Below are 13,112 nucleotides of genomic sequence, written 5' to 3' on the forward strand. Positions count from 1 at the left end.
AAGCCGAGAGGACCGCCGCGGGTCTTCGGAGGGACGCGGCGAAATAAACACCCCCGACTGAAGAGCGGGCCGGCTTTCGGGGGCAAACGGGTGAGAGAGATGGGGGGGGGGGAGGGGGCGTGAGGCAGGGTGGCCGTGGTTGTACAGGATGGGGGGGGGGCACGGTGACACCCTTCTGGTGCGGTAATGCGGGCGCGGTGCCAGGGGCGCTATCTGGTTACCGGGCTCCCTCACCCTCCGCAGCTGTTTCGCATGACATCAGTCGTGATGGGAGGTGCATGATGGGACTCGAGCTTGCTCTACGTGGGAAAGCAGGAGGGATGGCCCAGATGCCGGGGTCCCCGCCCAGCGTAACCGTGGCAGCGGCCAGGTGCACTGGGTGAAAACCCACAGGCCTCAGGACAAGGCCCAACGCTCCACCGTGCATAATGCCACCACAAACCGATCTGGCTGTGTGCGTGTCCTTAGCTATGACCGCTTTAACCTTTCATTCTTCAAAGCAGGCTGCTGACAGACACTAAACCGCCATTGGTCAAGGCTTCTGTCTCTTTTCGCCTCGTGGTCCACACACAAGCGCACACACACACGTACATACACGCACACACACACACACACATAGTATATACATACACACCTGCTTCCAGCGTGACTCAGACTACTGATTCCCCTGCAACGAGCTACATTATTTCCCCCCTTTTTTCATGCTTTTCCGTGAGAACAACAGAGGCTTTGTTAAGATCAAAGACCCGTCTCAGCGGAAGAGACACGGCAGACTGAAAGTACCGCCATCGTAGCTTCACAGTGCCAACAGGAGAGCGCTAGCACAGCTATAACAATTCGCCACGTTCCCAGGGTAACGATCCTGTTTTTTTCCTTTTCGTCGCCATGGCGAAGCTTGGGGAACGGTCACGTCCGTCCCGTTGTCGTTCCTCGCTCGGCTGCAGTCGCGGCGGCTCGATGTCACCCGCAGCCGCGAGCCCCCCCGTTCCCGGTCGGCTAAACCCCTGGCTTTGATTTTTATTCACCCCCGGAGTCGCGCTAACGCGAAACACACTCCTGCAGCGGGGCGCTGGGGGGGGCGACAGCGAGCGAGGGCCCCGCTGCCCGCAGCCCCGCCGATTCGGTGTCCCTGCACGGAAACGCTCAGGGGAGAAACGACGCGGAACGGCTCGACGGCCCGACGGAAGGTTCCGAACGTCAAACGGGCACGGCCCGTTCCCCTCGCTCTTCTCCGAGGAGCCCGGAGAGCATGCTGGGAAGGAAGCCCGACGCGGCCCCAGACGGTCGTTCAGTCCCGATCAGTCTCACCATCGCCATGTCTCAAGCCAGCCAACAAAGCCCGTCTATAAAAGAATACCTCTGATGATTAGGGTCCCTCCCACATCGGGGATGTGTGTCTGGCCAAGCACAAAAAAAACTCCATGCTCTGGCGTCGCAAATGCTGGCTCCAAGCTACGAACATTTCTAATCAAATCTCTTCAAGGAAAGAGTTGCTTTGTCTTACATTTTTCCATCTATATTGAGTTTATAAATCAAGGACTTTACAGATATACAGATATTATGGACCATGTCACATTCTTTATAAATATATATATATATATATATATATATATATACTGTATGTAAGCTATAGTCAAAGTCAAGTCAAGTCAAAGTTTATATATATAGCACATTTACAACAACCACAGCTGACCAAAGTGCTTATACTTAAGTGCTATAGGATGTGCATATAACAGTATATCGTGAAATACTCCGAATGACACACGCTCAAACCTGTGTTTACAGATCAAATTCCCGCCAAAAAGCGCTTTCTGATGAAAAAAATGACATCATCTTGGGACGCCTGCCACGTGATGTATAAATAATAATATTATCTGACCAACAGCTTAACAGAAATGGGCAGCATGTGGTCCCGATTAAAACGGTGAGCTAACAGGTCGAGCCATCATCCCTTCAAGCGTCGGGGGAATTATTTTCATCATTAAAACGACCCTAATGAGATGTAAATAGCTCAGTGTGGTGAAAAGAGCCCTCTCTCCGGCTGGCACAACATACTGAGAGCGCGTCTCCCAGTCACCTACAGTTCGCCGCGCGCGCGCAACATTGAAATAACCTCAGATTCCTGCCTGCGATGCTAATCGGGTCCCTTTGGAAGAACAGAGGCAGGAATCTCCGCACCGCTCCAGATTAGAGCCCCCGTGTTCTCCGCAGATCGTTTCATTTCTTTCTGTCTCACAGCCTGTGACTCATCCGCTGCGGTGACAATGGCGGGTCTGGACCGAAATTACATACGGAACGAGCCGAGTTTTAAGGCCGTCCATGAATGGGGGGGGGGGCTTTCCATTCATGAGCCGAATAGCGAACGAAAGAGAAAAAGAGCCCGTGTCCCCCCCCCCCCATTTTTCTTTCCTCGGTTTTGGTAGCGAGGATGAAATAATGGTCCGAATATGATGTGCAGAAATTGTAAAGGGGGTGGGGGTGGGTGGGTGGGGGGGGCGGTTTAATGGCAGTCGAATTGCGCGGCGAAGGCGACGCACGATTAATCCAGCCGCGACAAAAGGGGCCCCGCGCTGGCTCCCCGAACGCGGAGAGATAACGACGCGGGGGAAACGTTTCCAGCACATTTAATCCTGTCATCTGCCGCACCCCCGCTTCCACGCTAGAGCCACGGCTCCCAGAGAGAGAGAGAGAGATAAAAAAAGTAAACAAAATATTCCGTTACGGTTTTGGCAGGAGGCTGGTTGGAAACGACTTGTGGGGGCCAAAGCCATGTGAAATTGCGATCGCCTCAAGCAAGAAAGCAGAAGCCGTGAAAGGCCTTTCTGCCTCTCAGCAGCAGTGGGACGGACAGGAGAGCTTTCGAGCGGCGTTCCCCTGCGCGAGGTCAAGCGGACCACCGCAGGAGGCTGAGCCGCCACACTCCCGGAAAAAACTCATCTCAGAACGCCACGGGTCGCGCGCTGTCCCGTCTGCCGCGGTGATCCCCCCCCCGCGGCAGAATCGCCGCCATCACGATTTCGCCGAAATGAAAGGCAGCTCGTGAGGTTAACAGGTGTCAAAATCCCAGAGTCACAGCCCAAATTAAAAGCAGGCATCACACCTCTGATTCTCTCAAAACCCTGATCCTACGGGGACTGGTGATACATCACCCTTAGCTACTAATTGCTCAAGTAAATATTTAAGCAAAACTAAAGCATCAGCCGAACTTCAGCGATACCTGCGAAACTTTGCTCCCACCCCTGGCAAAACAACAAGTTCCCTGCATCTGAACTTCTAACGAGCGCCATTTCTCCATGGCAACGACGCCCGAGGGGCGGCACGACGGCCGTCTTTTCCGAGAAGCAGCGAGGAGCTAAAGGCGCGGGCCGAAAAAGAAAAGTGAATGAAGCGCGCCGCTTTAGGAGCAAAACAAGCTCGCCCGCGAATAAATCACAGAAAGGAAAACAAAGGCGCTAGAGAAGGGGCCGCTGGCACGAGGGGAACAGGGAGGGGGGGGAGGGGAGGGGGGAGGGAGGGGAGGGGTACGGGAGCCGGCTCCCTGGCGGAGGGTGGCCTGTGGAAGCCCTCTGGTATTTTGTTTACAGGCGGTGTGTGGCTCCGGCAGCGCGGCAGAGACAGGACACCCCGCTTTCCCCCAGCCCACAATTGACAGCGGCGTCGAGATTCCAATCAGGGCCGCGTCTGCAGACACAGGGGTAATTTGTGCTGGAAGGCGAGCTTGGAGAGAAGCCGGAGGAGACCCAGAGGAGTGTGTGGGGCGCAGAGAAGCGCGATGCGCCGAACAACACCAACACATAACGCGCCACCTACACAGATACACACACACCACACAACACACACAGCACATGAAATGCACACATGCACACACACACACCACACACACACACACATAAACGCGCACACACACACACATACACAGACACACACACACACATAAACACGCAGACACACGCATGCATGCACGTGCACATACACGCACATAAACACACACACGACAACACACTGCATGTGTCAACCACACACACATAAACGCGCACACACACATACACAGACACACACACACATGCATGTGTATACACACACACACACACACACATAAACGCGCACACACACATACACAGACACACGCACACATGCATGTGTATACACACACACACACACATAAACACGCACAAGCATGCAGCACTGTATACCACACACACATAGCACTACACTACACGACACAGCACACACCCCCCACACACACATACACACATGCACAAAACCAGACGTATGAGGTGTATGCTCATACAAAAAATGCCCATACTGACATGTGAGCATATGCATACAGTACTGTACTGCCTGTATGCTGTGCTGTGTTGTACTACAGCGATGGATAATGAATTCCCTTAGCTTACATAAGCTTGTAGCACAGAATGACAGTCCTTATTCACTGCAAAACCGACTGTTTAGAGACGATTGCTCCTTTTGCATATATATATATATATATATATATATATATATATATAAAGCAAGTAAACCTAACTAAATAATTTTAAGTAAGTTTAAATAATTTATTCTATTCTAAATCCAAACTATATTTTTTTCTTCCTTGTCCTTTCATGTTAATTAATTCAAGACCTATTCTACAATATTCCAATCAGCATTGCAAAAGAAAGGAGACTTGTACTTCATTTTAACCATGTAAACTATATGGTGTAGCTATCTAGAGGAGACCCACTATTCTTTTTCTCATGTGTTCAAAGACTACTTATAGAGAAACACATAAAAGATAATTGTACTCATTAGAACAGACTACTATCCGGTCCTAGATGAAACATATTTTTACACAGGTGATATTGAAATTTTAAAAGGCAATAACATAATGATGCAACTTTATCGTTTATTCAGGACATGAACCACTGAACCATACAGTCAGTTGGGCAACATCAGTGGCACAAGTAAAAAAAATGATGCCCTCTTTTTCAATCAGTACGTCCATGGAAATTGTGATGAAACATTTCCAAAGTGCATATTTCAGAAATGCAGCAGCTACAGAACAACAACAGAGGGTGTTCTCCAATGTTGTTTTAATGTCAGATAATCTGGAAGCTAAACTCAGAAATATTAATTTTAGAATGCCTCACATAACCGCATTGCAAACTTGGCTGGATTTGACAGTAAATAAACACTTTCATCGTACGATTTTTGCATCAGTGGAGCAACTCACTTTCACTGGCTTCACGGGAGCTTCCCTGATGTTCAATGGCTTGATTTTACACTCTTTGCAGAGGTGGTAACATTTGAAAGAATGTGACATGATTATCCAATCATGTTGGGTCTTATCAGTCATAAACCAAAGAGGTTACGTCTTGACAGTCAAAATTTTACGCCAGTCCCATTCTTTGTGCAGCCTGCAAGCAACTCAGCAAAAGTTTAAATATGTTAAAAAGGAGCATTGGCCTAAAAGCTTAGTTGACAGCTATGGCATATTGTAGTTACTTGGGTCTTTGAATGCATCACCCACTTCAAGACTTAAAAGAAGTTTGGTCATTTAATCAGCTCAGAAGGTAAGCCTGCTTCTCTCATTGGAGGGGAAAGCACTGCTTTTAATGGTAGAGAAAGTCACGGTTCTAAGTGCTGAGCCCTGGTGTAGCTAACCCATGCTATTGATGACAGTAGCACGGGTCAGAACTTCTTGAGCCGGCTTCTGGGTGGACACAATGCTCCACTGTGCGCGGCCGATAGATGTTTGGGTATGACGAAACAGAGTGCGAAAGAGCACTCACATAGTGTAACTTCACAGCGTACAAGAGCAGGGTGAGAGATTCCATTGTGTTGCCGCCATTCGACTTCTCTTCGCCGATGATGACGCTGAGCCTGAGTTATGGATTACATCATGAAAAGACGCCGAGACAAAAGGGCCGGACGAAAAGTCAACGGCGTGCCAAATGGGAGGCGGGCGGGCGGCAGCGCTCGGGCTGAAGCGACACTCGAAAGCCCGATTTCACGCATGTGTGTGACCTAATCTTTTAGGTGTGTGAGAACACGAGGGCGCTGAGAGCCCCGGGGCCGCGCGCCGGACAGGTGGAGGGCTGAGGCCCGATCGCCACCTGTCCCGGCCCCCGAAGAGGGAGAGCGGGACTGCCCCCCCCGCCCCCCTGCCCCCGCCCCCGATTCTGACCGAGGAGCCAAGACACAGGAACCCCAGTCACTGGGCCAGAGCCAAAGCCAAGGCCAGGGGAGACTCCAGCAGCAGAAGTAAGCTGGGGGGGGCGGGGGGGGGGGACAGCGTGGCAGCGTGTGAATGATGTAATCGGCGCACTCAGCCATCGGGCAGCCGCCATTGGCTCATGGGAGCGAGGGGGGAAATTCCTCCTGACACGCATCTTTAATCTACAGCCAAGCTCTCCCCGTGCCACGTCGCCAGGCCCCGGGCCCCGGGCCCCACTCTCCTGCAGGCATCGCAGCGCGCGGGCAGCGGGGGGGGATCCGATTAACCGAAAGCTGGCATCCTCGTAATCCTCCTCCTCCTCCTCCTCCTCCTCCTCCTCTTCGTCCTGACCCTGCCCCTTTCTGAAACGGTCATGAGAACTGGGCCTCAGAGTGGGTCTGAAGCCACTCGGGCCTGTGGCCGCTTCGCGAGCGGTCTGTAAGAGCCCAGCATGGCCCAGGAGGGAAACCGCCATGTCTGCCCACCTCTCCACTTTTTCGTCTTTCCGCTGACCGTCTTTTTTTATTCATTTCTGGAGTTAAAGCTGAGTAATTTGCTCATTAACCTCCGTGTGCCTTGGAAGCATCTGCCAACCGACATGCTACTAGCTCAGCCTCCCAGCAATCTTATTAGCCCATGCAGCGCCTTTTCTGTTCCACAGGGAGGAGGAATGGAAAAGGCTACGCTTCGCAGAATCCTTCGATATAAAAAAATGTAAAAATACTAAAAAAAATGAAATGAAACGCACACGCTCGCACACACACACACATACACACATATGCGCAACAAAAAAAAAAATGGCCAGCGCGCCTTTCCAAAACAATCTCAGTTTCTGCCGCCGAAACACTTTGGCATTGGTGCTCGTGCCGGGGAAGTTCTGAACCAGCAGAGCTGCAGCCCGGCCAAGCCACTTCAAAGCGCCCGCCAGCCATCGGTTTAAAACAAGCCTCTCCCAGCTCCAAGGGAAAGTCAGGGAGCCAGCAATCCCCGCGCCACTTGCTTATTCTCCTGCTATTGTAAATACGCGCATATGTATTTATATGTGATTTTCGCTAAGAGAAGGGGGGAAAATTGAGGACTATGTTTCCAATTGAGCAGACAGGAATCCTTCAGACCCCATTAGCCGTCTCCACAGTCTGCCCCTCGCTTTCTTTTTTCTCTCGAATCTTTATCGCATTCCAGCCGAGGAAGGGAACCGAAGAGCGGAGCGGCGGACCACCTAAAGACGAAACTGCGGCGCTTCAGACACCGCAGCGATGCCGATTTCCACTAATACAGCTGTCAGCTCTGCCCAAAGGCTTTTATTTAGGGGTGGGGGGGAGGGGGGGGGGAGACAGGGAGAGCGCTATTCTGGCACCGCTTCCCCCCGTTATAATGAACGCTAACGCAGGGCTGCAGGGCCGTCGTCTCCGCTACCCGCGGCAGCGCTAACGGCGGGAGCCCCATCCCGCTGTGAACTTCACGCGGCCGACGCGCGGCCGTCTCCCTCTTTTCTTCTCCCCTCTCCCTCGCCGTCACTTGGTTTTTCATCGGAGAGAACCGCTCCTAATCGCCAACAGAAACGAGTCCTTCGAGAAGGAGCGCTTCCAAGCGCTGATGTCAGAATCCGCCGGTTGGTGGGAGTCCGTCACTATGGCCATGGTTTTGGCAAAGGGTTAGCGGTAGCCACGGCAACTGTGATTGTTGGAAGAAGAAAAGAAAAAAGTCCCAGAACTCGAACAAATGGCTGTGAAATCTATTTGTCTGACTCGGCATTTAATTTCCCTTTTTTCACTTCGTGGAAAGACTGATGCATGTCAGTGAAGTGTGTGAATGTGCTGTCAAACTCGCTAGAGTTATTGCCATGAAAACCAAACATTTACCGCTACGCCGCTAAAAATATAGCAGAAAACACGAGCAGAAACCAGCACACACACACACACACACACACACACATACATTTACACACTAAGAAAAATTCTCATTTCTGTGAACCTCATTTCTGTGAACCTCTGCCCTTCTACAGGATATTCATCATCTGCAATTACTCCCCCTGCTTGCTTGAATAAATTTGCCTCATCAAAAGTTTCTTTCTGGCATTTACACATGAATCTTTGAAAAGTAATGTTTACAGATGCCAAAACCCCTTTACAATTTGGGTTAGTTTAATATAATTTTGTTTTAAACATCCAGAAAAGAAGTTCAATTTCTGCTGCGTTTTGCAGGATAGCTTTGAAGCAAAAGGTTATGGTATGATGTCAAAACATTTTACAGAAGGACATCCATGTTGTATCCCATTAATATCCAGCTAGAAAATGTCATTACATTTGTTTCATTCCATCTATGGAACAATAATCACACTATGCAAGTAATGTTATTGCTATCCGAGTGATATTATAAACTTCCAGTTAGAATCTATTATTTTCTCTATTCTTGAACCAATTTAAGAGTTTAAACTGATCTCTTCCACAATGGTGCTTAATCACAATATAATATAATAACAACCCCGAGCCCAATCTGAAGTCCTGCTCTAACAATGTAAGTGATGAAATGAGGTGAAATATAAAATGTGCAGTCTCACAGTCTCAATTAGGTGCTACTTTCTCACATATAAAAAATGAATGTAATTACATACATTATTACACAGTTTAAGATAATGTAATTTGGAATTTTCGCAGGCCAATATATTACATAACCGAGTGAAGATTAATATCTTAGAGGAAGTTGAACTCCTATTCGCAGACTGCTAGCCCCTCGAAGCTTCGTTAATCCTCCCAGCTTGGAGCGGCCGGTTGGTTTGTGTTCGTGCTCGGCCCTGTAACCCCATCTGTTAACACAGGAGAGGGCAGACGAGCGCGCGGTCTCTTCTGAAACCCGCCAGCTCAAGCCGCTGCCTCCGCTCACCCTGCAGCTCACCAGCGAGGCCCAGACGGACAGCGCAGCCGAGCCGGACGCTTAACGCGCAGCCTGCGCAGGCAGACTGTCAGTTCCCAATGCGCGAGGAGACCCCGGTGTTCTGCCGCTTTCCAATTAGTAACATATTCATTAAACATTTTCCAAACAGTATTAAAATTGGTCATTAGTAAAGTATGGCCAATGGCTATTGATCTGCATGTATTCCTGTTCCATTACTGTTATTATAATTACAATTTTCAAATGATATAAACAGGTCCTTAAAATAATGTGACCACAAAACAGAGGTTTAAAAGAGTGTGAAATCCTTTCACCGGCTGGAATGAAAATTCCAGGAATAGCCCAGCTGGCCCACGCGTGTAAAATAAGGTGAAGGTAAAAGAAGGAGCAGGCAGGTGGCTCAGATGTAGAATGTCACAACACCCCACTGAAGTGTGCTGGCTTATTAATGAGAGAGTGTCATGCTCCTGCTGGAGGACCACTGCCGGCTCTTTCTCACCGCTGCTCACTGAGGAAAGAAAAATGGCCAAATTCTTTTTTTTTTTTTACAGAAGGGCTGTAAAACAAAACCTAATTACATTCGCAAATACTCCCCCCGGTCTGAAACGCGACGGCATCTTTCGACTGCGACGAGTGGCCGACCTGTCTCCAAGCAACGGCCCCGAGGCTACGCTTCGCGCAACCGTCCAACTCCACCGCCGTCCCCCGGAGCCGATGGAACGGCCCCTCCCCTCGGCCCCCGCTGCACGCGACCGCCCGGAGGCCGCAGGGGACGCCGCCCACGCTCGCTGAGCTCGTCGCATTCCTCCCAGCTGGTGGCATTTCGTTTATGACACATCAGCAGAGAGCTTTTCACGAAGCGTCTTCTCAGAGCATCTTTTCTGACTCATCGGCACTAGCGCACCTATCATCCTTCAGCTCTCAGAGTGACACAGCTGAGAATGTAAAAGCTCCGCCCACCCCCCGAACCTTGATCGATAAATGATGTCGCTCTTCCCTCGTTTGGCTATGTGTTACAGCAGGGTCCCAAAACTGCCATTGTGACACTGTAGGTCTGTGTGTGTGTAAGTGGGTGTAGGTGTGTGTGCTCTCATCTACCTATCAAATGGGGGGCCATATTTTCAGGTCCCCACTCAGTAAAAGCTTAAATCACATTTAAATGGTGCCTATAACCCCCTCCAGAAGAAATCCTTTTTTAATGAAGTGGGAGAAGGGAGTGTATTCGTTTATGTGGATGAGGTGTGGGAGTCAGCGGTGATTCGGCTGAAGAATCGCCCTTCAAATGTTAGCCGGGTTAATCACGAGGAATAAGTGAGCAAAATTAAGCTATCGTCCCCGATGGGGACGGGCCCTCTGATGAGGCACGGCGCTCTCACAGCCCCAGAGTAGGGGCGCTACTCAGAAGCCCGCGGCACCGCAGCAGGCCGGTGGTGTCACCCCCGCAGAGGCCAGGATCCCCTGACACAGAGCTGTCACACACACGGCCCGGGCGCGGCTCTGCTCCTGTGGAGAGCGTATCACATCGTGTCAGGGCAGAGACTCGCCGTCCTCCTCACAGACCTGAGCAATGTGTAAAGACACGTTACCCATGAGTCACGGGCGCCCCTCAGCTTAGCCCACCCGCTCCCTATTTCCACACCGACTGACAATCCAGCCGCTAGGCCCAGTCCCAAGCCATTTCGCTAACGCATCTTCGATGTGCCTGAGGGCCCCTGGGCTCTGGATTGTGCGGACCCTGCTATCCCGCACGCACGTAAGGCAGGTTTGCTTTTGTGATTGAAACAGCGTTTGAGCAATCTGCACGGAGTCAGATGCGCTGTGACAGTCTTCTCTCGTGTGTTTGAGGAATGGGAATCACGCCCATGTCCTACAGTGTGTGTTGTGTGATTGCCACAAGCAGCAGACTGGTGTCCCACCTACATAACCGCAATGTTACCACTAATGTATTTAAACAAAAATAAAAGCAGTTAAAAGTGTGAATTTCAGGTTTTAAAGAAGATTTACAATGCTGGACCCATTGGGAGGACTTTTTTTGTTATAAAAATGATTCTCCTGGGTGAAAGACAGAATTACAGAGATTACACAAATTGTAGCAATGATTCCTTTTCAGGGTTTAAACAGACCAATGATTAATTATTCTAGTAATTAAAACATTGGCAAATGTAATCAAATATATTTGTCCATCGGACAACGGGGAAATTATCTAAGCTACTAGACAGTGTGACAAACTGGCTCTATATTCTTGTCAGAATATCACAATATATTAAACTCCTTTGCTAACAATACCGATTTCCCCTCACTGGTAACTTCAAATTCAAGCAACAATAAATCTGAATGACTGCATTTCTCAAAACTGTAACTGTGTAGATTAATATTTACAAATGAATTGCAGTATATTGTCCCCAACTTTAGGTTTCTTTTTTGGTTTTCTTTTTGTTCAAGGCACAATAGCAGCACCCTACCCAGCAATCAAACCCATGACCTTTAGGTTATAAGACCTGTTCCTTACCCATTACATGGTACATGGTACATAAAATGCTAGCTAGTTAGCTATCTAGTTGGCTATGAAGTTTTTACTCATATTAGAACTGTGACGCTGATTCAGAAGGTGCATTGGATTTTGCAGACTAAATGGTAGCTAGTTAGCTAATGATCAGGACGACCATCAATCTGGGTCAGAATCTTGGACATGTTTTTGGTGGCAGATGTGAATCGAAAAGCTATGAATTGACCTCGCAATGAATGTGCTGAACGGGCTACTCACGTTATCGAAAGCTAGCAGGCTGGAAGTAGTTAGCGAAATGTATTCACTATATATTTAACTACTTAAAAAGGTTATTTCACATACTTTGCATGACTCTTAACTCTTACCTATGAGCAGCCCACAAGCCATCAGTAATAAATAAAAAAGAAATTTTACACATTCATATGAGTACTATATTGTGCTCGAGCAACCCTTGTCCTCAGATTACATGAGTACTTGTGCCCATCCCTTCCGAACACAAAGGCATTTCAAGGTACAGGAACTCCTGTACCTAGGACTGCATTGTGAAAAATAAACACTGTTGCTATGAAACCATTGAGATAGATACCCAGGCTGTGGCTAAACACAGCATTGTGTCTTTTGAACAGTCCTTTTTCAAATTCAAGTAAACCAGTTTAAAGAACCTCCCTCTTCCTATCCACAGCATGAAATAAAAATATAGCCTGCTCTCTGTAAGATGGTATGTGAATTAGCAATGTTTAGCAATGTTTTCTCACAGAAGCCAAATTAAGCAAGTTGCCAATCCATCACAGTTGCTAAGTCAGGCCACAAAGGTCCTGATTGTGATTTAAATACAAATGCACTTCAGAAACAGTGTAACAGCAAGTCCAAAATACGGAGAAGATGGCCAGTATTACAGGTTTGTTGTGTGATCTTACTCTTTTGTAGAGAACCTCACAGGCTGAACTAAATCACTGAATTGTTGAAAAGCAATGCTAATTGCAAGTCTCCGTGATATACAAAATGGTAGCCAGATTTGATTGTGATTCTTCTTGGAGAAGGAATTAGGTAACCTTGATCCGAGCCATAACTCATAACAATAAAAAGGAAAAAAAAACTGTAACAGTAAAAACAGTAACAGTAATAACATTATGAAGAGCACGAGGCACAAATGACAGGAGGTTTACTCAAGGGTGTACAGCCAATTATAATGTTCACAATCCAAATACAGAGACTGCCAACATTTTCACAATATACAAACAATCTGAGTGAGATTATACACTTTATAGCCTAAAGGTTCCTGACACAAATCCTACGCCATATGTGTGAAATGAATGATCCACTTCTGATTTATTCAGTTTAAAGTGCTAAGTTAAACATGTGAAAATTGTTTTTGCACACAAGCACGCGCACACACACTTACTTCTTCTGCTGTGCCTCCTTCCTATCTGCAGACCCCAGGCTCTGTAAAGACAGACAAACAGAAAAACATAACTTATTAAAGCACTGACCAACAGCCCAGAAGCCTAATTAATCAAACAG

At 48.4% G+C, this 13,112-nt stretch overlaps 1 protein-coding gene across 1 annotated transcript in view; it reads right to left on the minus strand.

The window, feature by feature from the left end:
- Positions 1–13,112, minus strand: part of ankfn1b (ankyrin repeat and fibronectin type III domain containing 1b) — a 142,535-nt gene that overhangs the window by 46,257 nt on the left and 83,166 nt on the right. The window contains exon 4 of the mRNA XM_064322288.1: positions 12,994–13,034. Within this exon, the coding sequence (XP_064178358.1) occupies positions 12,994–13,034 (41 nt within the window). The remainder of the gene's footprint in view (positions 1–12,993; positions 13,035–13,112) is intronic.

The sequence above is a fragment of the Anguilla rostrata genome, chromosome 2 (assembly GCF_018555375.3).
Source record: "Anguilla rostrata isolate EN2019 chromosome 2, ASM1855537v3, whole genome shotgun sequence".
Taxonomy (NCBI): domain Eukaryota; kingdom Metazoa; phylum Chordata; class Actinopteri; order Anguilliformes; family Anguillidae; genus Anguilla; species Anguilla rostrata.